General features: G+C 43.5%; 5 protein-coding genes across 16 annotated transcripts in view; 2 read left to right on the top strand and 3 right to left on the bottom strand.

Moving 5' to 3' along the window:
* Positions 1 to 361: 361 nt before the first annotated feature.
* Positions 362 to 4,390, bottom strand: bpnt1 (bisphosphate nucleotidase 1). Of its 2 annotated transcripts, XM_040160150.2 has the most exons (10): positions 4,065 to 4,197; positions 3,743 to 3,864; positions 3,542 to 3,646; positions 3,312 to 3,419; positions 3,106 to 3,154; positions 2,554 to 2,601; positions 2,246 to 2,337; positions 1,972 to 2,169; positions 1,244 to 1,349; positions 362 to 1,057 (listed from the first exon to the last, which is right to left on the bottom strand). In XM_040160150.2, exons 2-10 carry the CDS (start codon positions 3,860 to 3,862, stop codon positions 906 to 908), a joined length of 978 nt encoding a protein of 325 aa, XP_040016084.2. In that variant the 5' UTR covers positions 3,863 to 3,864; positions 4,065 to 4,197; the 3' UTR covers positions 362 to 905. The 2 variants fall into 2 exon arrangements, with proteins under 2 accessions (XP_040016084.2, XP_040016085.2); XM_040160151.2 differs by lacking the exon at positions 2,554 to 2,601 and having other exon boundaries at positions 4,065 to 4,390.
* Positions 4,391 to 5,162: 772 nt separating this feature from the next.
* Positions 5,163 to 6,527, bottom strand: saysd1 (SAYSVFN motif domain containing 1). The gene is made up of 2 exons (XM_040160141.2): positions 6,069 to 6,527; positions 5,163 to 5,605 (listed from the first exon to the last, which is right to left on the bottom strand). Exons 1-2 carry the CDS (start codon positions 6,276 to 6,278, stop codon positions 5,276 to 5,278), a joined length of 540 nt encoding a protein of 179 aa, XP_040016075.1. The 5' UTR covers positions 6,279 to 6,527; the 3' UTR covers positions 5,163 to 5,275.
* On the top strand, positions 5,324 to 8,889 carry grcc10 (gene rich cluster, C10 gene). Of its 6 annotated transcripts, none has more exons than XM_040160145.2 (4): positions 5,324 to 5,624; positions 7,539 to 7,592; positions 7,844 to 8,020; positions 8,361 to 8,889. In XM_040160145.2, exons 2-4 carry the CDS (start codon positions 7,541 to 7,543, stop codon positions 8,498 to 8,500), a joined length of 369 nt encoding a protein of 122 aa, XP_040016079.1. In that variant the 5' UTR covers positions 5,324 to 5,624; positions 7,539 to 7,540; the 3' UTR covers positions 8,501 to 8,889. The 6 variants fall into 6 exon arrangements, with proteins under 6 accessions (XP_040016079.1, XP_040016076.1, XP_040016077.1 ...); XM_040160142.2 differs by lacking the exon at positions 5,324 to 5,624 and adding an exon at positions 6,498 to 6,659; XM_040160143.2 differs by lacking the exon at positions 5,324 to 5,624 and adding an exon at positions 6,502 to 6,582.
* A 35-nt stretch (positions 8,890 to 8,924) lies between these two features.
* On the bottom strand, positions 8,925 to 14,898 carry LOC120807776 (uncharacterized). The gene is made up of 12 exons (XM_040160140.2): positions 14,380 to 14,898; positions 13,490 to 13,608; positions 12,202 to 12,645; positions 11,720 to 11,793; positions 10,994 to 11,589; positions 10,832 to 10,913; positions 10,651 to 10,726; positions 10,521 to 10,557; positions 10,229 to 10,325; positions 10,036 to 10,152; positions 9,803 to 9,862; positions 8,925 to 9,701 (listed from the first exon to the last, which is right to left on the bottom strand). The coding sequence occupies exons 2-12, from the start codon at positions 13,527 to 13,529 to the stop codon at positions 9,612 to 9,614; spliced, it is 1,713 nt and encodes a 570-aa protein (XP_040016074.2). The 5' UTR covers positions 13,530 to 13,608; positions 14,380 to 14,898; the 3' UTR covers positions 8,925 to 9,611.
* Positions 14,899 to 17,587: 2,689 nt separating this feature from the next.
* Positions 17,588 to 25,951, top strand: part of dlgap2b (discs, large (Drosophila) homolog-associated protein 2b) — a 70,286-nt gene continuing 61,922 nt past the window's right edge. For 4 of the 6 annotated variants that reach the window (XM_078093082.1, XM_078093081.1, XM_078093083.1 and 1 more), the window contains exon 1: positions 17,588 to 17,932. In XM_078093082.1, the coding sequence (XP_077949208.1) occupies positions 17,797 to 17,932 (136 nt within the window). In that variant the 5' untranslated portion in view covers positions 17,588 to 17,796. Of the gene's footprint in view, positions 17,933 to 18,421; positions 18,477 to 22,772; positions 22,913 to 25,951 lie in introns of those variants that run through there. The other 2 variants (XM_040161191.2, XM_078093084.1) reach the window with 2 other exon arrangements.

Below are 25,951 nucleotides of genomic sequence, written 5' to 3'. Positions count from 1 at the left end.
AAAAATCAGCCGAGAAATTAAAAATAAAATTTAGAGTATAAATTAATAGGATTTAGCAAAGTATATAAAAGTTATAGTCCGTCAGGAAATGCATACTATACTATGTAATCAGAAACGTCTACTGCTGTGTACATTCTAAAATGTTTGAAGCAGAAGATTTCTTCCCCTGCACCAAACTAGCACGCTGAGAGCCGCTTAGTAAAGCGTTGATCTGTAACGGGAACATCAGCGGGCCAACGTTTGGCTCACCCTCCCACCGAGCACATCCTGCAAGCCGAAGAGGAGGACATGGACCACAAGGGATGTTATTCCCATTTGTCAATAAAATATCCTAAAAAGAACAATCAGTAAATATCAAATATTTTATGAAAGATTCATATTTATCAAAGCAAATTAATTTGAACAATTATATTTTATAAGTTCATAAAACTGAAGGTTTAAATGCCAGAAAACATTCTGGCAAATGAAGAAACAAAACAATATATGGTATATTGTAATCAGTTCAGTTTAACAGATTACATAAAAAGATTTCTTCATAGCACCACCACCCAGAATTTTTAAAGATGAATGAATAACTAAGATACAAGAAAAGTAAATACTTGGCTAGTCAAGGCAGTTCATCATCAATATATCCATAAAGAAAACCTGCTGATAAATTGCAGTCAAGTGAATCATTTAGAACTCCTCAATCAACGTTTAACCCATAAAACTGTTAACGACAATTTGGGATTTCTTCGAGTTAGTTTGAAATGAATGGTAACCAGTTAATTAAATAGTGCATGACACAAAACCATAGCAGAGCATATAGAAGAAGGATTTTGCAAAGTGTGGAAGAATTATTAGTGTTACATCTCTGAATTGTGAACATTGACTGCTAATGGTGTGATTTCTGAAGAAGATAGACGTCAACCCGACTTGAGGGCCTGCAGCACTGACTGTGGTACTCTGCTGACATAGTACTCATGGTTTCGTAGTGTTGCAAGTACGCCGGCCGAATTCATGTGCTTGACGTTCGCGTCATAGCGGTATGCATTGCCATGCATGTCAGTCAGTTTACCTGCACGAGGAAAAGGGAAAAATAAACTCTTTTGGCAGTAATTCAAAGACGAGTAAGCTTTGCATTTTGTAAAACGGAACGCCTGGACTGAACCCTAAAGATTCAAACCGTAGAACTATATTGCTAGTTTGGTTTAAGATACTTTTATTTAAAACATCCTGCCACAGAATTGAGTGTTTTTTTTACCTCCAACGGCATGCAGGATGGCTTCGGTAGCGCATGTGTCCCACTTCTTGCACCCTGGACTGGCGAAGACATAAGCGGAAGCCCTCCCTTCAACGAGCTGGATTATCTGAAGAGAGAAGATTTGATAAACATAAACTCTTTACACAAAAGGAGCTTTTAAAATACGTACTGGCAGCTATAAAACATCTTAATTGTGGACATGAGACACCAGGTTAACTTGGGTTAATGCCCCACAATAATTCAATTCAATTCATTTTATTTTGTATAGCCCAAAATCGCAAATTACAAATTTGCCTCAAAGGGCTTCACAGTCTGTACACGTACCCACCATCGGCACAGGAAAAACTCCCCAAATAATGTCAAAACTAGAGTATTTAGCAACAGTGAGTATTTCAACACGTACATTTTCCATCCATTGAGAACTCTTATGGCTGAAATGCTTTGTGCAAAATAGCAATGATGCACAGAAAGAGATGTTATTTTCAATTACATACAAGTGTCATTTCACACCATCCCCAGAGTGATTGTGGAGCATTAACATGCAACATGGCTTTGCTAGTGAATTTGTAATTAAGGAAACCAGTGCGCAGACCTTTATCTATATTGTTGAAATCATTTCTGATCAGAGACGTGACCAGGCTTGCTGCTCTATGTGGAATTCATCCCTACATGAGACTGTAAAAACACAGGTTACATGTTAACAACCTTACAGTCTAAATCCACCTCACCTTGTTGCCAGCACCACCCACTCTTACAACCTCGTGAGGCTCCATGGCGTCCACACAGTCCGTCACCAGCTTGTTGCTGTGGGAACGCGTGGTGGTGACAACGCGTCGGCCACCTGGAACTTCCTGCAGCTCAAATCCAAAGGCCCCCAGTCCGGGTATTCCCCACAGGGTCCTTCCTAAAGCTGCTCCTGCTCCAAGCTGACGAGCAAACTTTGAATTAACCGCTTGAGTGAAATCCGTTCCGGCCACGCGACCCATTTAGTCCTGGCTGTACCTCGTAGTTGTAGAAAGGCTGGTGGATGACACCTGCAATTGCTCGACCTCCATGCGCGATACCAATAAGCACCGTCACATTATCCAGGAGCCCTTCAATCACAAAACAGCAAGATGTTAGTTTGAAGCAACCTATTGAAATGCATTTTTAGGATATTAGCATATATTATGGAAATTGCATGCTTGGAAAGAAAGGCAAGTACAATAAGCTGTAGGGAAGCGTCATTGTATATTATGAACCGCCAGGGTTCGTCTGTCTAACGGTGTTTCGCACAAAGGGCTGTGCTGCAAGGCTGAGAGGTGTCCGACCCTTTGTTTGGTGTCTGGCCTCAGTGCGGTGATGGAGACACCTGGACGCTGAGGTCAGCAGAGGAAAAGAAAGAGAAAGAGAGGGAGGGATGGATGGAGAGAAACAGGCGGAAGAAGAAGGGATACACAAAGACGTGAAAGACTGCTGGGTTTTTGGGTGTTACCACTTTATTTTCATGAGCCGTTCTAATTTATTATTACTAATAAAAAGAAATACAACTTATTGAATCCATACTAATCAGTTACTAATTCACAACAATCACATTATTAATATTTTAACATAAAAGGTGTTTTTTCTTTTGCTATTTCTTCAATGCCTAACACGTCATTCCTACTGTTGACTTTAAACATACGGGAACAATGGAGAAGGTTGCACAGCGTTGATTAAAGTGAGAACACACTGCGAAGGCAGGACGTGGAATACGCAGCGACTGCATGTGCCGTTAAATGCCTTCAATAAGAGCTGGTGAAGTCATTTCAGGGCTAAACGCATTTGTTCGCTGGGTTTCTGGGCCAAAGACCATATTTAAGGTGCGTATTTGAAGAGCCTACCTTCAGTATATTCCTTTGTGCCATCGAGGGGATCGACCCACACGACCAGCTGAGATTAACAAACCAACAGAAGAAGTTCATTTTATTGATACAACAGCCCTGCACATCTTTGATACCAAATAATAAATAACATTACATTCTATTTCACAACATAACAGAGTAAAAAACGAAAAATGATTTGTGTTAGTGATGGAATTTACGGTTACCTCCTCCTCTTTGAGATCGCTATATTCTTCTGGGCAGGTCTTGAGGAGGATTTCCTCTGAGAGGCCGCTCTCGATGATTTCCTCCTTTATCTCCTCAGCTGGAAGCTCCTGGCAAACAAGACAAACACAACAATCAGGATTCCTCCTTTAAAGCTTAAATAAAACACCCTGGCATGATGGAACGACCCAATTCTACCAACACAACAAGCAAAGAGTCTGGTATGTGCCACCTCCTCTCCAATGATGGTGATTTTTGGGAAACGTCTGGACAGTGATGCACAAATGCTCTGCTGTGCCAGTCTGTCTGCCAGCGTCTGCAGGTCATCGGCTCCGGTCTGTGCACGGACACACGGGAATATATAACTGAATTAAATAAGCAGGACGTCCGCGGCTATTTGCATTTCAGCTTTTGATTTAAACTCAATCCCGACCTTTTCCACGATGCCGAGTTCTCCACTGTGAAGGACCTTCCTCACGATGGCCCCGGCCCTTTCGGACACCGTGTAGCAAGAGGCCACCAGCCGCATGAGCACAGCAGGACTTCCAGACATCGCTGAGACGGACGGACGTCAGTGAACACAATTCAAAAAACAAAATCACCAACATCCAATTTCAATGACCATGCACCACCGAGCGCGAGCGGCAAACACCTGCACTTTGGGCTAACTGTTGGTAGCTAGAACATTGCGACGTAATAATATTTAGAAATATCGAGGAGAAACGTGGTGGGGGCGATGTTGGGTGAATACGTACTGATTGTAACAGCGAGAGGAAGACAGCGAGCAGCTTTCACTGATTCAATCTGTTGAGTTTTGACGATACCGGAAGAGCAAGACTTTTTCTTCCAAAGAGCTCAAAATGAATTGTCAAGATAGTTACCTGACCAATCAAAATACTGATCGTGAGCTATTGCAACTAGCGAGCCCCTCGTGATGTTCAGTGACACACAAACTAATTGTGTGAAACGTACAATAAGAACTTCCACTTCAGTTGACCTATTATTCTTACAAAAATCGAAACGTGTTCCTCTCTTTTTGGTCCTTGCTTAACAGAACAACGAGCAAATCTACACTTCTAATGGCTTTTAGGCGAACGCGGAAGTGGTTGGGACGGAAGGCTCCAACTGTGTTAGTTAACGAGAAAGATATGTGATTTCCGTTGAAGCACAGCATTTATTACTTTTATCATGTGCATTTCGAGCTGAGAATGAAACTCTCTTAAATCTTTTATCAAACCGTACTTTTTTATTATGAAATAAGCCTGCCAAAAAAGAATATGCGATTGATGTTTTTGTAATTTCAGATCAGAGATAACAAGGCATAGAGATAACATGCAACACTACTTTACACATTGGAATTGTAAAAGCCATTAATTTGAAGTAAGGAACATCTGTTCGAATATAAATTTCAAAGCTGCCTGCCCTTTAACCTTTTAGCGGATTAGACTCAGAATGACCCACTGTTTCTCTCCAGTTTCCTCACCATTCCCCCATTTCTAGTTAAAACTTTTGTGACGAGTTTAATTCAATTCAATTCATTTATTTTGTATAGCCGAAAATCGAAAATTACAAATTTGCCTCAGAGGGCTTTACAGTCTGTACACATACGACATCCTCCGTCCCAAAACCCTCACATCGGCACAGGAAAAAAAAAAAAAAAAAAAAGGAAAACCCTTCCATGGGGAAAAAAGGGAAGAAACCTCAGGGAGAACGTCAGAGGAGGGGTCCCACTCTCGGGATGGACAGATTACAATGGATGTCATGTGTACAGTTAGTACACATGACATATTTGATGTCGCATAGCCATCTTTCACAAACAGAACTGCTTTTAAGAATAGAAACATGAATACGTCTGTAGGTAATCCAATCTCCATTTAATAAGTAATACAGAAATAATAAACGAAAAACATGAATGTAAATCCCTGTATATTCCTGAATAAGATTAACATTTTTGTAGTGTGATTATTCAATACAAATGTGAAGCCAGATGTCCGTAACCCATCTCTCCCTCCAGCTGCTCGGCAGTGAGAGCGCCCAGCAGCGGCTGACAGTCCGGGTTGAAAACAGAATAAGCGCTCATTTCTCCAGGCTGACGGGCGGCCGGGCTCCGCAGTCCTTCGTAGAGCCAATAGAAGAGGGAGACGACAAAGAAGGGCAGGCCAAACTCGATTTCGACAAACAGGCCGAGCAGCACCAGCCACAGCAGCACTTTGAGCAAAGTGAGGTTCGTGAGGACGAATCGCCTGGAAGCCAGCCACCTTCCCAGAGCGCTGTCCAGCAGCCAGTCGCTACGGTCCTGTGGAGATGACACAGCGGTGAGTTCAATGTGCTCAAACCATTCCAGCATCACAGGTGTACTGCTCACAGTGGGTCGGGGCCAAAAATCAAGCCTCTCTCTGTAGGAACCTTTTCAATGCCGAAGAAGGACTTGCTGCTTGCTGGTGTGCAGGAATTTAATACACCTACAACTTGTTCAAATTACACCCGTAGATAAGAGCAAAGGGGGTCAAACAAAACAAGCCATTTGGGTTTGAGTAAATAAACGGGCAATTTTCACTTGTTGTACTGGACAGATTAATCAATGATGACCTTTTTTGTGTGTCTGTGTTTAACATTGTGAGGATATGTGTTACATTGTAGATCCATAAATAATATACAGTCTTACATTTGCAAATACCATTTGTAGACAATCCGACATCCATTTAACAAGGGATACATATTAATACAGAAGGGCAAAGCAGCGGTAAGCGTTGTCTGACCTGTATTACAGGGGTCTGACGCGAAGCCCTGATGCGTTCTGCTTCCGGGGTTTGTTGACTGTCAGTTGTTTGTGTTGTTGTTGTTGTATCGACCTGAGTGTCCGTGTCCGCTGCTGTCTGTGCTTTGCACAGGGGACCACCGCCGTCGTCCTTCTTCATGGTGCTTTCAGCCTGCCGTCTGGCTCTGAACTCTGCCAGCCTGCGCTCCATCGACACGTCACTGACGCTAAGCTAACGTATGTGCGCGTGGCACAAGAGACGCTGGCACCACTTCCCCAAAAAACTCTTGATTTCACCGTAACTTCGATGCAGCTTGTTGTCAAAAACAATTAAGCCCACTGTCATTCACTCATACGTTGACACCACCGGTATTTTGGTGAGCTCCCATCTTGCTACTAGCTTCGCGAGGCATTTGTTTACATTTGGCTTCCGCGCCTACCGGAAAGAAGGACGTTATGTCGCAAAGTACTGTCGGTTGTCGTAAAGGACTCCGTTTCCCAGCTGCTATTCACAGGTTTGTTACAAGCTAGTTCTTCCACTTGTGGTGAGATTCCCAAACTCTTCATTTTATCGATCAGTGGATTGGTTCAGGTATATGTCTTTTAGCTGTCGGTTAGCCTAGCTAAGCTAACGTTGTCTTGTATTAACATGTAAGGGTATCGATCAAACGGTACCACCGTCCAGCTCATCACAACCAAACTGCTCGTGGAAGACTTCTTAGCGTTAGTTAGCTCCACTAGCTTCAGTGAGAGTGGAACTGTATGAATATTACATATTACACAAGGTGGAATTCTTATATTTTTAACTTTGTGACCATTAAGCAACACGTAACGTTGCCTGGGACAAGGCTGTCTTCAAGCAGTGTATACAGATCTAACACTATAATTATATAATAGCAGTATATAATTATTGCCTTTATTTATATTTATGTATATATGTAAACGCTAGATATGTTAGGTATAGCTCACCTAGACAATTGCATGCCCAAATATCATATCAGCGTGATTTGAGTCATGTTTTCAATGTCGTGGACAAAACAACCAAGAAGGGCTGCTAACAGTAATTCCTATAAATTAACATATTAATAATAATGAAAATAATGATTATAATTGTTTAAAGTATCAGAACGTTGTGCAGAATGTTTATTAATCGTTATCAGGTGGCAGACTGTGTCCAAAACTCCAACATATTCAGTCTACAATTATGTGTCGTGGAAAGAAACTAAACTAAAAATTAAAAAAAAGTTTTGCTTAAATAAATGAAATGATTACTAATTCTAAGGACATGCAGAACATTTTTCTTTCAATTGGCTCAGTCCTTCTTTCAGTTCTACGACTAACCAAGTTTATTTCATTTTCTTTACCCAACACAGAAGGTATTGCCGTGTTGTGATTGAATTAGTCTATAACGGTAAAACCATCGAGTGTCTTTCTCCCATGTTTATATAGACGTACGTCCTTCTCTCTGCAGACATGGCCTCCGCTCCAGCACAGCAGCCCACCCTTACTGTTGAGCAGACCCGAGGTGAGGACAACGGATTATGGTCTAATAAATTCACACGTTCCTTATTGTCTTTCTTATGTGGCCCATTATTGCTTGTAATGTGAATCTTACTCTTTGGATGGTTGGGATGTTTGCACCTATAAAGTGAAAGTTCAGTTTATTTGTATTTCTCATTTCCCATCTTTATATAATTAATAATACAATCCCTTCAATTGCATTTACACACTGTAGGAGCAGAGCAGCGTCTGAACGTTTGCATGTTTCCTCCACAGTGGTACTGAGTGAGGTGATCCAAGCCTTCGCAGCACCAGAAAACACTGCGAGGATGGAGGAGGCTCGGGAAAGCGCCTGTAACGACATGGGCAAGATGCTGCAGCTCGTGCTTCCTGTGGCCACGCAGATTCAACAAGAGGTCATCAAAGCGTACGGCTTCAACAACGAGGGAGAAGGTAAGCATAAGCCAGCCTTTTCCACTCAGATATCCACACCATACACATGTATTCCATTTATTGGACAAAGCAACAGAGTTCACAATATTAATTCAAAACGTGATTCTCTAACAGAACTTCGAGGAACTGTTCAGTACAGCTTAGTCATTTAACGTTGATGCATTATTTGAAACTTCATATTGTTCGGATTTGTTGTTTAATAATTTCCAAACTCCCGTATACTTTCCTCTAGGAATATATATGGAGGTACCTCTGCACTGCACTCTATAGGGTTGATGAAACATTGATCCACTCCACCATTCATTCACTCCAACATCCATTCACTCTGCTCCACTTTCAGGTGTCCTGAAATTTGCCAGATTGGTGAAGATGTATGAAACCCAGGATCCTGAAATTGCAGCCATGTCAGTTAAACTGAAATCTCTCCTCCTTCCACCACTGTCAACACCACCTATAGGAGGGGCCATTCCTGCTTCTTAGGACTTCTTTACATACATTGGTCCACTGCAAGGTTACTCTCAGAGAATTATTTGGGTCCACGTAAAACATTGTAATGTAATTCCAAAATGTTGTGCATCATATGGTTTCAAACTCAGCACACTATCACGTTCCAACAAAGATGGAACTTTCCTTATCTGCATTAATGTTTGATTGAAAATTTCCTTGCAACATTTTGTTAAATTATTGCCTTTAAAATGTTTCAGTATTTGCCTTCAAAATGTTTCAATATTTATTTGTTATGACCATTTTCTTAAGATTGTCCCCTTACAATCATTTCCTTCAATGCAATCTTTACATTTTTAGTTTTAACATTTTTATATGCTGTCAAATGTCCCTTTTCTGTTCTACATTAAAACGTTTTCTGTGAATCTTTGTTATTGATAAAGAAGGTGGGGGAAACATCGTCCATATACATAACTTTATTACTGCAATAAGGCATTTGGAAACAACAGTCATATGCTTAAGATGTTTCTTTTAAATACTGAAGCGCTTACACACATTTACATTGCCTGACGGATACTGTTTACAGTTAAAATTACACTATTCCAACAATAAGAAGCAGATTTTAAGTCTGTCCACTTTAGGCTTTAAGTATGGGTGCATACAGACATGACACTGTAAAACAGCAGTAGAAGTTCACGATAAAAACTATTGTGGTCAAAATAAATAAAACTTAAAAAGTGTCCCAGATTTGAAAGTCATTAAAGTAAAAATGCAAAAAAGCAAATTTACATTATTCAAAGTGATCATTGAGTTTTAAAAGGCAAACCGTGCAAAACCAGTGCACCCAGCAACCAGAAACAAATGTGACAGTGCTTATTCAGCCTGTGTATATCTGAAATAATTTAGTGTCCCGTGTGTCATCAGCAAGCAGCTCTCTGGATCTGAATAGATGGGATGTAGAAAAATAGAAAAACTCTTAACTCTGATTAAAAACATATCATAAAGTTGAATATTGCTGACACATTTAAAATCCTGGCCGTTTCAATTTACTACAAGTAGGACTCCCTCTTGTGATGGACAGCTGTTCAGTCCTTAATTCACAATCATGGAGAAGAACCAGACTGAAGAGCAACAAGAGAAACCGCCTTCACATCTCAAAGTGACGGAAAATGCTTTCGACATAACCAAGGACCTGCTGCCAGTCCGGTCCATTGGCCTTCAGCATCTCCTCCGCCGTCTGTCACCGAGTCAACATGTAAAGAGAACATGAAGAAATCGGTGGACACAGCTGGTCTGGGTTGCAAAACTTTGACAAATGTCTCATGTAAAATGTCTCACCAGTGTGGCTTTGATTCCCACTCGCTCTCCCGTCTTAAAAGCGAGGTCCAAATTTTCCTTCTGTAAAAACGCTCGAGTCAGATGTGTCGTTTTTACATAAGAAGGGGCAAATTTTTACAGACGCAACTGTCAGTGATTGACTGTGGTAAAACTGAACAAAGCACACCGTCGACCACTTGCGCAATCAATGTGTTTTTTTTTATTAAAAAAAAAATGAACAGCCACCGTTTTACCTGGTCTGCTGGGTTGAGGGCGTCGTACGGGATGACGTTTGGCAAATATGTGTGATAAACAGCGCAGAACGCCAAACCGTCGTCCCAGCTGCTGCTGAAGTTTGTGATTTCAATATTCTGCGAGAAAAACCATACTCGATTAAAGACATGATATGACTGATAATAATGTATTGGTTTCATCCTCCGTTCTAACCTTATAACTCCTGGTACGACTCTGGCACCAGCGCAGCAGAGAGTTTCTTCGGGAGCCGCCGTGACGCCTCAGCAGACGACTGAAACCATCCTGAGGTCTGGGAGGGCGAGAAAAGCTTCAGAGAATAAAAATTGAAATACTTTACATTAAAAAGTTAAATAGCACATAATGAGAAGAAGAACGGTTTCTGCTCATTTAACATGTGACTTCAAACATGGATATTTCCTTTACAAGGAGACTTTAGTGTCTGTTTTGATGTCATTCTGAACAAAGAAAAGGAATTGTTAGTTACTTGGTGGAATCTGGGCTTTGGTCCTCATCCTGTTTTCCTGCAAAAGAAAAAGGCAGTCACAGTGATACAGCCGTGCACCTGCAAGGCTGTCTAGATAAAATAAAGGCAGTTTGGTGGGTTCAAAGCTCACCTGTGTAAAAGCTGGACCAGCTGTCCTGCCGCTGTAATATGCGGTCGCTACTTCTCTCTTTTGGTGGCTCTTCTTTCTGGAAAGTTCAGAAACATTGTTTTTATACACCTTCTGTGCTCCAAGAGTAAGACAAGTGTTTCCCACCTACGAACATTTGTTATCAAATCAACACGTGTGGTACCTTGCAGAGCGGCAGTGTTGTGCTTCTTGAGGTTCCATTGTCACCGGAGGAGTCCGATGGGAGTGGGAGACGAGAGAGACTCCTGCAAGACAGTTTTTGTACGTTTCACAACGCTGTCATCGGTCAACAGTCAATGTGTTGTGCCGGTTCATGTGGACTCACCAAGATCTTTCAGATAGCATCACAATCCTCCGAGGATCCCTTCCATCTTTTTTCTTCTCCATCATAGCCAAACTACGAAGGTATCCCTCCGCCACGCCCTTCCCAGTCAGCTGCATGCCCCCATCTGCGTCCTCGGGGTCGTGGCCCTCGACATCAGCTTCCACCTCTGCATTCGTTTGATTGTCCTTCTCAACGCTTTGGACTGCAGCGTCGGTTTCAACTGGCCCCACAACTGCCTGTGCTCCCGTCCCGCGTCCCTCCACGGAGTCTCGTCGCTCCGTCAGCTGATCACACTCTGTGGTACGTTTGACCTCGCGAGTGGCCCTCAAAGCGTCCAGCTCGGCTCGATCCAGTTCCCGCTGCCGGGTGAGTTCAGCGAGTTTGCAGCAGGCGTCTCTGTGTTCGTCCCGGAGACTCTCCAGCTCTCCCCGCGTCTCCTTCTCTCCGCGGAGGGCGTGAGCCAGCTGCTCCTCCACAGCCCCCTGGGTCTCCTTGAGCACACCAAGAGATTGTTCGGACTCCACCCGCAGCCGGTCAGCCACAGACACCGCTACCTGCAGGTCACACTGGAACTGATGCCACTCCAACCTCTCCGCCTGTCACGGAGGGCAACAGAAAGAGAAAAATCTAAAAATGTAGAGCTGCTTGTTGTCGATGTGGCTCGAAAATAAAGCCCAATGAACCTGGTGGGTTTTAGGCCATTGGTTCATGCAGCTCAAAACTCACCCGAAGTGTCTCCCGAAGTGTGTCCACCTCCTCAACCAGCTCATCTCTTTCTGTTATCAGGCGTCTTAGCAGCTCTGAAAAAGCAAGTTCAAAACCGAAAAACACACACGGTTGAGTGGCAATAAATTCTGGGAAATTCTCCTGGGAAAAGGATCACCGATTTAATGTTGCAGAAAATAACTTAAAGACATCTCAGGGTACCGGAGTCCCTCCCAGTCTCCAGCTTCTCTGTGTCTCTTAGTGCATGTTGGTGCGTTTGAACGTGCCTGACTGGTTAGCTCGCCATCGCTCCTATTTGCTCTTCTCATACAGCTGATATTGCCATTTGTGACACTTTTGGAGCTGGCACTGCTAGCCAATTTATTTAGAAAATAGGCGACACTGAGCTGATTAGCTTACTTTTTTCTAGTTAACATCATAAACCCGAACTTTAAAAAGTATCTCTAACAAGAAAACAAGAGCATTGGAGGCAAAGGACCTACCTACTGCTCCCGTGGTTACGTCATCGTTGGGGGCGAGGCACAGCGAGGCCCTGTAGTGCTCCATCAGACTGAGTAAAACCAGGTTCATCTCCTCTCCCACCCGCTCTGCTGCAGCCTGCGGCTCCAGTCCGCTGTCCCTCTCCAGCCAGCTTTGCTCTGAAGCAGAGTCACCGGACGGGGGGAGGAAAGCCGGGCTGCCCGGGCTGCCTGCTGCCTTCCCACGCATCACCGCTGCATCGCTCACGTTTGTCTCCGGGGCGACACCGTCGACGCTGATCACAGCCCATTCAGAGGGAGCCGACGGGTTCTGCGTCCAGTCTGCAGGAGGAGGGGTGACGGAGAAGGTGGTGGTGGTGGAGGAAGCTGAAGAGGATAAGGCCATAGCAGTGAGCTCTGCCTCTGAGGGCGTGGTAGGAGGCGTGTGGAAGAAATCTAATGGAGAACCTGAGAGGGGAGGGGGGGGGAGAAATGTTAAACTGATGGGAAGCACAAAAAAAGAAGAGCACCAGAGAAATAAGAGGATAATAGGACGTCCTAGGCCTTACAATGACATAATAGGAAACATTTAAAAAAATGCTGAAAGCAAAGCTCCTTCTTCTTCTACTGGAAGATTCATGCACTGCCTCCTTATTTACTGTCCTGTAATGCTGACTGATGCGGCAGAACGTCTCTGCTGCCAATGTCTTGGCAGGCGCACACACACACACACACACACACACTGTTCCCCCATGTGGCAAGATGAGGAGGTTTTACCATGTTTCAGTCTAACAGCTGCTCTCAGTGCCACCGCGAGGTGATTACATCAATCACCAGTGCTGCCAGTGTTCTGCATAAATCATGAACAACATTTTTTTTGTGGGACGTTTACCGATATTCCCACTCCTTTACGTATTGCTGTAAGACTATTTCTTTCGGTATGTGTCACGTCAAAAAATACATACAGCTTTTGGATTTCTCCATGACGCTGTATTACAGCAGGCTACAGGCCGGCTTCCACTTTTACCTCATATTCCCCCCCCTCCCCTCCTTGCCCTTGTGTTGTGCTGCAGGATTCTGCAGACTCATCATTTCCTCAGCAGCAGCATGTCTGCTCAGCTACAGCAGAGGAGCTATTCTCATCCAGTAGCCCGCATACGAACAGCCACGAGACGGAACCAACTGTGAGAAAACTGGCCTGCGGCATCTCAAAAGCATGAGTATTCTCAATCCACTATAGTAATTTTAATCATTTAATAATGGAATATAAAAAGTGCCTGTGTATGTGTTGAGTGCCTCGGTCTTCATGTACCTGTAGGGCCATTGCTGTCTCTGCCAGTCTGGTTACCCATGATCCAGCTGAGGTGGGATTCTGGAGTGGCCACCTTTAGTGTCCTTCACTGCGTCCTCAGTTTTGTGAGGCCCGCTGCTCTGTGAACGGGAGGGAATAAATCCTTCATGAGAATGACTCACAGTTGGGAGGACATTTTACTTTACAAGAAACTGAAGTTATATTCGGATAACGTGTCTCACAGAACGAACCAATGTCTTACAGGACAATACATCAGTCATTTATACCAGTTTTCATTGACCATCTCCCAGCAGCCATCAATAAAAAGCTGGACAAATTACACAGCTTTTACATACATTTGACACGAAAACAATTAAATGTGTGTAGTTAAAATAATAACATCCTTTCTAACAAGGTGGCTCACCCGACAATTTGGGATTGCTGTAGTTATTGAAAAAAGAAGGTTACATTAAGCGGCACAACTAACCTCCAGATGTTGTTATCCAGGGAAACTTGTCATGCACATTATTTCCTATGAAGCAGAGATGAGTCACACTGCTCACTTCTGCACATTCTTTCTGCAAAGTATTGTGGCATAAACTACAACTGAAACCAGGTGTTTGAAATTAAATATACAAAAGGTGTTGATGAATGAATTGTGCGCCGTATTAACCGGTCATTCTTATCGATTCCTAACATGTCATCATAATCTGCTACGCCATATTTGCCCGCTTGTAGGGAGCCACGTAACATTAAACTGCCCGGTTGGTTAATGAAGTTTGGAGCCCACCCGCCCCCAAAAAACAACAATCCGTTGCGGGATGACTTCCTTTTGTTGAATGAACTATTTTAACTCTGACGCAGCATGTCCAACAAATGACACCGTTCCACTCCAGCTGCATTGACCTTACCTGCTCAGCCTGCCAGGTGGACCTCCGTCCTGTTCGATCTCCGGCCGTCCGGCGGGCTTCTTCTCGGGCTGCCGTCTCGCCCTGTGCGCCTTTTCTGCGTTACCGTCTCCCCCAATCTACCGGATGACGCCGTTTGAAATTACTCGGCAATCGTGATTTCCCGATATCCGATATTCACAGTTAAAGAAAGCCAGCTAGCAGCCAGCAGCCATCACCTCTAACTTGGGTCCGATTCCCGATGATATCGCTTCGCCTTTAAATCCAATGCGACAAAGAGAGAAGGAGGCAGAAACAGACTGCGCAGCGGCTGCACGTCGGATCAACGACATCACTTTTATTAATGGCAACATTTAAAGCACTTTGGAGACGTTTTCAACCTAAAGCAAGCATTAGAAGAAAAAAAACAGAATATATTTTTTACGTCAAAATTCGCTGGTGGGGAAACAGCGCGAGAGGCAGTTACACCTGCTGATTGCCTTTAAACGCAGGTGTGGTGGCACGCAGGTGCTCGGACGTGTGCGACTCCTCATAGCGGCTGAGGAAGGAATACAAGTAACATTCATGGGTGTCACAGAAATCCCAAATATGAAGACAAAAATATATATATCATTTAAATGCAAATAGCACAAAAATACTACAAAATGTATATAACAAGTGATGATGATGGAGTTAAAACGACGTTGCGAAATAATACAATGTCAGCAACGCGGAGCATGAGCTTGTTGTGGTTTGAACATTCAGCACAATGGAGACGTACGGAGTTAATCTCTAGACTAGTCTCTTGTAGATTTTAATAAAAATGTGGATTACGTTTGGAAGTTCCAGGACCACGGACAGAGCACAGGGAAGAATAATGTCTGTAGCGTCCTCTAGTGGCGGAACTCAGTACTGACGCCGATTTTATTATTCTTGAATCGATTTTATTATTCTTAAATTGGCCTTTTTAATTAACAATACGAATCGTTAAAGAAATAAAATAAGAATCAAGCTTTTAACAGTATGAATCCATGTACGTTACAGCCTTTACTCATTGTGAATTCAATTACCTTGTTTAAGAAGACATTGTGAGGCATCATACGTTTTTCCAAACCCTATGGGTCGATGGGGAGTAGTGTCACAATGTAAACTAAAATGTTGTAATTGTATAATGGCAGCGTTTACCTATGCAAAACGTGGTTACCATCATTAACACGCTGCAGTGTCTGACTTTTGATTTTTTATTATTATTATTATCTAATTTCTGCACTTTACCACAATTTGTCAGTGACCTCCTGTGTGCCACGTGTGCAGTTTCTTGGCATCAGACACACTAATCACACCAATCGCACTCACTTTAATTCCCATAAATAATATATCCAAGTTTAGGGAAATTTGAAACAAAGTTATCAAGCAAAATTAGAGTATGTAGGAGGAACACATTGACTTGATTGATTTGATTTTCATTCATTTTGTTTTGCTGTTAAGCACTTTCTTACTTGAACATAAACAACAAAAATAAAGTTATTATATTACATATTGACTAATAAAAGTGCATTTTCGTAACTACGGGGAATACGACATTTTAAATGTTTGAACTGCTATTGAGCATCAATTCAACCATTATTCACTTAGTAAAGTTTTTCATTTTTCTGTTTAATTTCCCATGTTAGGTTGTAGAGAAGTGTTACATTATCCTCTATAATAACATTAACAACAATAATGATCATTCATTTCCATTATATTATTATCATTATCAGTCTTCCTTTGCGCAAAAGTCACGGGTATAATATATAGACAATGCTGACTAATATTCAACTGTGACGCTGAAGAGATATACGTGCGCTTTTTCTTAAGTTACGGATTAAGCTGCGACGAGTGGATCACACTAAGTCAAGTTTTCACTTATACTGGATTTCTTTATTACTACCTCCCTGGATTAATCTTAGCCTGGCTGTTAGCTGCAAATAATAAATCACCATGGTTACATGGCTGGGTATGTTACAACATGCCACATTTATCAACAAATGGACTGTTTTGGCACGTTGATGTTTCATCGTACTTGTTACGTGTAGGATAGACATAAACTGACGACCCGGTTCATAAAATTAATAAAATGCATATAGTGTACACCAGAATGCCATGATTCTGAAACTGTGTAATCAATAAAGTAATGACAATAATGTAAAACTGTAATCGAATAACATCAATGTACAGTTATGATTGTATGTAATGTAATTACCTTGAATGCATGCATGTAATACTCAATTTCTGTTTCCTTTTCTGAGCGCAGGTCACATGAAAAATGATCCTAAGATCCGTATCCGAAGACCCAGTCAAAATGAACGAATCATTTCTGTTTTCTCTACCAGTGCTGAGCCTATGCAGGTCACGTGAAAAATGATCTAAAGATTTGTATCCGGCAGATGAACGAATCGTTCACCTCCCGACCGAGTCTTCGGGTCAATGATTCATTCATCGTTCATTTTTCACGTGACCTGCATAGGCTCAGCACCACTTGGTTGGCAGAAGGATCAGTTTCCACGTGGCCTGCATTCAATGAATCATTTCTGTTTTCTTGGCTGAGCCTATTCAAGTCCCGATGCGTGGCCACGAGAAAATGAACGAATCTTTTTTTGAGAGGACCGGTTACTCTCAAGTCCTTGTAAGGATTCGTTCAAAATGAACGAATCGTTCACAAACGACACATCACTATTCTCGAGTTCGCTGGTGGAGGCAACAGACAGGTACTGGGGGGTCAATGGGCCCTGGGGCCTCTTGGTTGCAAAGACCAGCGGCTCCTCAACTGAGATGTTCTTTTTACCACAACACCCGTTCTTTCTCTCTAACCCTAACCCTAACCCTATTTAACCTTTCGATCTGCGATGCCCTTTGTCCGCCCAGCGTTTCTTCATTTTTGAACACAATGGACGCCACTTATCTATAGCAAATTGTAAATTGGCTTATTTGAGGAAATTACACTTGTTTCTTGCTCTTCTGAGTTTGTATCCCTATGGTTGAAGGCACTTATTGTAAGTCGCTTTGGATAAAAGCGTCAGCTAAATGACATGTAATGTAATGTAATCCGCCTTTTAGCCGGTTGAAATAAGGTCTTAGATGTTTAGACCTCATTTCAACCCGAAACTACGTCTTGAGCTCACTGGGTAGTATCACCATTGTAATTATTATTATCATAAATAGAAGTAGGCAACTGCGCTCCAGGAGCGGACTTGGTGAAAATGGCGCCTGGCATCGGCTGCCTCCGCAGGCGCAGCTGTGCGCTCGCTGACCACATCAGGGCATCATTATAATTCCTCTCCGGAGAATGGAGTCAGCAGCTGCATCGGGACTTGCGTCGGGCAAGAAAACCCACACAAGCCGCCGCCGCCGCCGTCATCATCATCATCATCATCATGGGAACCTCCGGCCGCTCTGTCGCAGATGTTTCTAACCGACGAGACCATGCACATCCTCCGGGGCACCAGGAGACGTGATCGTCTCTCACTTGTTTACCGTCCGTTCACGATCGAAGAAGAAGTGACCTTCTCCGAGGAGGAAGATGTCAGCGATGAAAAAGGTAGGAGGGAAGAAAGCACCGCGCAGTGTTCGTGCACGTTGGCTGCTGCTGCTGCTGTTGTTGCGCTTCGCGGCGTTTCTCCTCGGCCAGGTGCGTGTCGCACTTCACGTCACGTTGAAAGTGCAAAATGTCAGAAAGTTGTGCAGCGCATGAAATGAAAAGACTCTTTGCACTTGTCGGGGTGTTTCCCGGGCAGATTAATCGATACCATTCAGATACCACCGAATGATGCATGACGCGTGGGTGAGGTGCGGGGAGAACCTATAGGGGCCTACATGTGTTTGGAGGTGGAGAGGAGGCTGTGGGTGCCATTGTTTCTCCCTCAAGTTTCTTCTGTCTGTACACACACACACACACACACACACACACACACACACACACACACACTCCCATCGTGCTGCTCCTCTCCATTCACTCAATGTGTATGTGCGTATGTGCATGTCTGGAGTATTGTACTATATCTGTCATCCACCTTTTCATCTGTCACAGGTGTTACCATGGCTACTACAGACTCACTGCTGTCTTTTCTTTGAGAAGGACTCAGGTAAGAGATGGGAGGGGCGATCGAGTGAAAAACAGTGAGGGGGGTACCGTTCACTTCTGTGGCTTTACAGTAGCAGGGATCTGAAGGAATGAGATGCTACCGGGTTCTTTCAAGATTAGGATGAGATCATTTTGGCTTCCTGTAGTTGTTTTGGGGGTCTGTTAGTCTAGTGGTTTATCTTTTCCTTATTGTCAAATAATAACTCACCAAAGAACAAATCAATCATGGTTTTTGCTTTTTCAGCCAGCACCCAAAATGTTTCCGTTACCTACATTTTTGGAGCCGTCACTGAGCCACACTAATGACATTTTCAATTTAGTAAACACAGGTATTAAAAGTTCTGACATATTTCATGATCTAAAGCCACGTATTCGGCTTGTTACAGACTGTTCATTGGCCTCGGGGGCAGAGGTGCTGAATGAGGATTTGTTTGAAGGTCTACATCACAATCATGTCAGTGCAGGTGAATCCACCCAAACGTGTAGTTGTATCTCGAAAATCTTGAACATACAAATTCGTAACAATACATAGGAACTGGCGGTGGTTAACCACGCCCCTTGAGTGAACAACATGGCGGACCATGTCGGATTCTTGAGTGAACGTCTCTCCGCCATGTTGGATTTTTTCAGGGGGTTAGGGTTAGTATTCTATTCTTACAAGTTAACATTGGTTTCTCGTTAAAAATGCAACACGTTTATTTTACATCGTTAGACTTCACGAAGTGTGTTTACGGGGTGCAGGTCCTCATTCACTTTGAATAGGGTGACGTCATCAGTTGCAGTCCGTATTTATTTCGTATGTATCACTACGAATTTGTATGTTCAAGATTTTTGTATACATTTTTACGAACAGGTTTTGGAGATCAGGCTGCTCAATCTTGTCTTTTTTAACAATTCAACATTCTATTGTTTATTAAAAGTTATTAAAGCGAGCTGCAGAAAAATAGTATACAAAAACGGACTGACACATTTTTGGTTGGCTCCATCGAGTTCTTTTTGTGTCCACCTGATAAATGTTATATATACTCTACTTTTAGTTTTCCCCATCAGCTGTTGGGAGAAAATCTGGACTGGACCACAACAGTAAAGCTGTGGGCTGTAAACAACGAGATGTCGAACTGCTCCAGTTAGAGATTTAAAGAAAACTTTAATTGGAGTTATCACTATAAGCAACAACGTTCACACACACACACACACACACACACACACACACACACACACACACACACACACACACACACACACACACACACACACACACACACACACACACACACACACACGCACACACACACACACACGTGATGATGAGATGAGATATTTATCTACCATCCAGCCAGATTCATGATGGGAAATTATATAAACAGACAGTCAGAGATGACAAATCAACTGTGCATAATGAGGTGGAGGTGTTGTGTGGAATATTTGGTCACGGAGCATAAAGGAGATAGCGGTTAATTAGGTAAACTCTGCCCGGCTCTTTTCCTCAGCAGAGGTCGGAGCTCTGAGATCCATCCAAAGGAAAAACACTCCAGGGGTCAGCTGCCTTTCTCCTGGCAATTTTTGGCATTCTAGAGGATCAAATACTGGCTCACATCAGGAAAAACATCAAATACCATCACTTCCACTGTGATGCTTTTGAAGCCAAAGGCCAAGACAAAATCATAAAAGAGACATGTTACATTTTGTAATTTTATCTGTGACCTGGTTATAAATATCTCAAACTGACACAAAGTATTAACAAGATTTTTGAGACAAGAGAACAGAACAGGAGCATAATTCACCAAAGAACCTCACGTTTTAAGTCACATTTGGCTACTTTTGCAGTGAAGCTTTCCCTTTTATCATTAACGATTTTTGCAAATTCAGCCCGACATTAATCGTTGCCTTGTGTCTTTAGTGCAGCAGTGTCGTCCTAAATCGCAACACCATTATTACACAAATGCTGTAGGATCTCAACTGTCACTGCGTTTGCTCAAAAAAGATCAGACGGTAAACAGTATGTGTTAATTATGTTCTGAAAATGTCTTTTCAAGCATAATGAATAGGCCGACCTTGGAGTTTCGACACACGTCAGAGATTATCTGCGAGTTAATCGTGTGTAGGGTCCTTCTGTACTTTTACGGGCTTCGTCAGCACAAAGTTTCCAGGTGAAGTAAATGAGGAGGAGGGAACATCTCTGCTTTTGTGATGTGCACAACCTAAAGAATTGTTCTGCTTTTTTTCTCCTTTCTTTATCAGCCCTCCGGAGCTCTTGATCTTACCTTGCTCATCATTTTCTCAAGGTTGACGCAGAATGTTAATGAGTGCGTGGACTGGATGATTTTAAGGAATGTAAAGCAAGGAGGAGCATTTCTGCTGCTTATTGCCTTTTATGTGGATGCGTTAAAGCTTTAAAAATGAACACTTATAGTTTGTGTTGCTTTAAATGTTTTTTTAAAATCTAGAACCCAAATTACGGCACAAATGTGTGAATGCACTTATTGTACGTCGCTTTGGATAACAGCGTCCGCTAAATGACATGTAATGTAATGTAATGTAATCTCAAAATGTCCAAAAGCACTCCAGGTGGGTTTCACACCACCAGGTGGAGCTCTTTAAACGACTGCGCTTCAAAACGACAGGCCTGATGGTGCATTTCAAAAAGCGACCATTTCAGAATGCGTTACGTTATCCGTTACTGAGTGCTTTTGAAAATCTTTGCAGGCTCTCAATAGGATGTGTCATCCGCAGTGCAAGGTTAAATATGTTAGACGTGAAAGCAGAAGGAATCACCGGAGGACGAGTCTCTCTCCTGTTACCTTGGCAGCTCCGGTGTTGTGCCAACGCTCTTACACAAGTACGCACATATCATTTGGGTTTTTATTTTGGCGCAGTTTAGGGAATTGGAGCAGTGGTCTTGCAAACCAGAGCAGCTGGTTTCAAATGGAGAAATTACGATGTGGATGGGGTTGACGAAAAAAACCCAATGGGACATCTAACCGGATATATACATGCTGTTAATAACATACTAATGACCTAATAAGGATCATGCAATATCAGTCCACTTTGTGTTGCTGTCAGTCAGTATGTAGTAGAATGATAGAAGTGGAGATCTGCTGCTCTATGGCAGTGACTATCCATCATGTTTGTTTAAAAGTTGTAATGTAGAAAAAAATGACAAGGAAACACCGCGGCATCTACGTTCAGACGTAGACAAGGTTTTACATTGTTGTGCGTTAGCTTTGTGTTTCAACCTCCTTGTTTTCCGTCTGCGTCAGCCATGGCCGCCGAGTCTTTTTTCATCTGCTGAAGGAGCGCTAATATTTCTCTTGAGAAGCAACCCCACTCCTTCAGAATACCAATAAGTCTTACAATGGACCCCAAATCGATATGATCCTTCCCAAATCTGTATTCATTCCTCTTTCCCGATTGTCTCTTAACCTTAAGTCTCTACTGTGCGGCAGAATGTGAGGGGAATGATAGTCTTCTGTAATTGGCTTGTATCTCGTGCAGACAAAGTGGTACAATCGGTTCTGACTTGCCTCCTGTTCTTCGCTTTTGTGCGTTGATTGTATGCCATTTAAACACCAGGCACATGGCCTAAAAAATGATCTCGGTGACGTCGGCAGGGTCCCAACCAGAGCAGGAACATCCCTCTCCCCTTCTGTCAGACGAGTGATGTCATCAAAGGGAGAGTGCGAGGTTGGCTGAGGCTTCATCGAGCTTGACGTTTTACCACCGTTGGAACCGGTCGTATGACCACACGCACCAGTCAGACACGGAGCATGGATAACATGACAACACGCCTGTGACCGGTCATAAACCGCCGTCGAGGGGGGAACAAGGGACGTGAGGCAAAGAGCACACAGAGGGATGGAGCTTAAACCCAGAGGGGGGGAAGAATGACAGCGTGAGTGTGCATGCTGATGGGCATAGCAGCGCGTTGAGCGACGGAGCTGCAGAATCCCGAATCCAGCACGCGGAGACTCCGTGTCCTTGTTTTGCGGCGCTCTTTGGGAGCAACATGCAGCTCGCGCCGCTGCCTCGCACTGCTGCAGTGGAGGAGTAAATGCGGAGCCCAACACTGCTCCAGGTGATCCACAGAAGCCCAGCCTGGCAGACTGCTCCATCAGCCTTCCCTCTCCTCCTCCTCCTCCTCCTCCTCCTCCTCCTCCTCCTCCTCCTCCTCCTCCTCCTCCTCCTCCTCCTCCTCCTCCACCTTCTCATCCACCTCCACCTCCTCCTCCTCCTTCTCCTCCTCTGTCAGTGCTCCATTATTTTGAGGGCTTTGGAAAAAATAAGAAAGGAGCAGAAAGACAGAGGAAACAGCCTGCTTTCACCCGGCGCTCTCAGATGTGAAACACGTCTGCATGACTGTCCACCGCTTCCCTCTCACCGCGTGAAGACGCGCCGCGTATGTGCTCCAATGTGTCCGGAACATAGACTTGCAGCAAGGTAAGAAGTCTTAGACTTATTGGGGGTGGGGGGCATATCAAGTCTTTGCTTTCCTCTTGAGACATTTCCTGCAGAACTGTTACTGGCCTGTGTGTGTGTGTTCAAATTGAACAGGTTGATGAGAAGTTGGCACAGCAGATAAGGTAATCGGTATTCACCGCAACGGATAGAAATACGCTCACGGGGAAAGATCTCGGTCGAACACACGTCGTCAGTTTTGTAGAAAAAGCCCCTCATCTCGCCTTCAATCACAGCTATCCGTGCCAGTGTGAGTGTGTGTGTGTGTGGAATCCAGCAGGGTAGGAGGGATGCTCCACAAAAAGGCTTCTCGACGGGCAGCAAGGGGATTTTCGTCCAAACAGCTTTTCATCTATCTTCTTACGGCCGCTAACATCGGGACAATGTCTGGCTTCAAAATGACTGCCTTCTAATCGTGTTTGATTGTAAAGGAGAAAACGGTCTTCCTGTCAATTTATGTTCGTGCCTTATTAGTCACAGATAGAGGGAATTCAAGACAGTACGAGGAAAGGGGAGATGAGGATAACAGCAGCATGCAGATGAGGACAGAGGTTTGAGGGGGTGTTGAAGGAGAACTTACTCCATCACTGTGATTCCTCAAGCCTGCTAGCCGGCTGAACACTGTGATCTCCTCCCAATCCTTAAATCTCTAACACACGTTGGGTGTGACGCCTCAAAGCCTGAACCTGTAAGTGTACTAATGAAGTTATCAGCTCACGCACACGCAGACCACTACTAATGCCACAATAAGAAACGTAGAAGAGCTGGTGCTGCAACGATATCCAAATCCTGCTTCCTGCTGTTTGACTGGGCTTCAGGGCTTCAGGGCTTCTTCCATGTCCGTGTGTTCAATGCTTTGACAGTGTCATGTGCTCCGTTTAGCTCCTGGATTTGTTGCTCCTACAAAATGTGCCGGTTTGGGCTGAAATTCGTATGTACGCCCATGCTCAGTCACGTCTGCGTTAATCCTGCAGCCTGACACACGCAGGCACACATACAAACTTTACATGCAGCGTTTAACCTTGCAACAGGCTCCATCTCCCGATACATGGCACACACGGTGAGCAAAGGCTCACCTACAGGAATACACGCAGGCCGACTCAGACAGCTGTGTGGACTGAATTGAGCTGCTTTTCACGTGTAAGGTGTCCGAGGTGGTCATTTATCACGGGTAGCATTAGGATGCAGTGGGGGATCTCAGAGGTTCAGAGGGCTCAACTCCTGGGCGGCTTCTTTCTGCTCTGATGTTCCAGGAGATCCTCATATAGCCAGTTCCCATTCAAAGGCTTGAAGCTCCCAGAGCAGAGAGGCCCTCCAGCGTCTCATAGAGCTGCAATGTGTATTATACAATTTGGGGCAATGAAATACTGATCGAAATGCACAACATAAAGCTGTTGATAGAAATTGAAAAACAACAGCGTATAAGACTTTTACGGGGGTTCAATGCTGGACTGTTTCTTGGCTGGGACCAGTATCTTCCAGGAGGGTTTTCTGTGTCAGAGGGCTTTGGAGGTGCTGCTAGGCAGATTTTGTTACCTTAGGACGAGTCAAGCTAACCGTCTCAACTATTCCAGGTTTAATAGTTTCTCAAAGTGTCAGGTGTATAAATTGTACTCTGTTACACCGTGAGATGTTGTAAATTCAGGAGACATTGACAGTCATTCCCTTCGGCCCAATAACAGGTTCAGTAAATGTCCTTGAAATTCAGCAAGTACCTTTTTAGATACATCTTGTACATTTTGAAATGCGCCGACCCAAACCAATCTTTGCAATCTGTCCAGTAGTTTCTCAGATGTGGACCAAGTAGATTACAGGGGGACAAAAGTTAGAGCTCCATTTTACAGCCTCCTTTATGGCCAATGACAACGGCTCAGTGGCTCAGTTGGTTAGTGGAGCGATAAAACTTCCTCTGTGCGGAGATTGTTTTAACGCTAACAATCTCGGTTTGACACCACAGTTTGCTCTTTGTGTCTTACTTTGGGAATGGGAGGTAAGTCATTTGATGAAGATTACAACATAAGTGATTTGTTGATACACCCTCTGCGTCCTGCTCACAGATAGCACCTGTTTGTCTTTGGGATTAAAGCTGCAGTACATCTGGCTGCTGATGGCATTTGCTCTCTCTGTTTTGGTGCAGGATTTTGAGGTCAGAATGGAATTAACCAGCTATTAGCTGACATGCCAATTCATTGCTGGGTGCAATGCAGGACAATGCAAATGGAAGTGAGTCGTGTTTAAAGTGATAATCCACATTTTTTAGAAATAGATATTATAAAGCTTCCATGTTATTCAAGGTGTCAAACGCCACCTGGAAGTCAAACTTATTCCCATAACCACGAGAAGACGATGTGTGTCGATGACAACCGCCTCATGGAGAGACACTTTCCTGAGATGTAGCAATGAATTTACACTTTAAGGATTCAGGATTTGGTTTCTTTTAACAGCTTCGCTATTTAGATGTCAAGCTGTTGGTGTCCCTCCTGTCTCATGTCAATGTCTATAAACACTGTAGACTATTGTTTCGGATACGTCTCTTCCCAGCTGTTACTGGCTCCAGGATTTAAAAGCAGTTACAATGCACACTTGTACATCTTTTCTGTATCCATCATTGCTCATCAAACACACCCGTACAGTTAATTCCATCACTGTTGACTGCTGAACACGTGTTCAGGAGGGCCACGACTGATTATTGATGCCTATTTTTTTTCCCTTTTCATTATGTTTACAACTTACAAAACTAATCATTCGATCCATAAAATTCAGGTATATTGTAAAAAATGCACAGTTTAGTCCAGCCGACGGTCCAAAGCCCATTTACAGTCTATTCTATTTACACAGGAATCTAAATTAGATAAAATCCTTCTCACATTTGAGCATTTTTGCTGGGAGAGTGACCTCATCCTATATACCCTATCCTATCTCAGCAATGCATTCCTTCTGATGCATTCTTATCTTCAGTTGTATTTCACATTTTTACAGTGACCCATCTCAATGCTTCCTTGGCACCCGATGCTCACGCTT

Source organism: Gasterosteus aculeatus, chromosome 18, assembly GCF_964276395.1.
Source record: "Gasterosteus aculeatus chromosome 18, fGasAcu3.hap1.1, whole genome shotgun sequence".
NCBI lineage: Eukaryota > Metazoa > Chordata > Actinopteri > Perciformes > Gasterosteidae > Gasterosteus > Gasterosteus aculeatus.
This window is presented reverse-complemented; position numbering and strand designations above follow the sequence as displayed.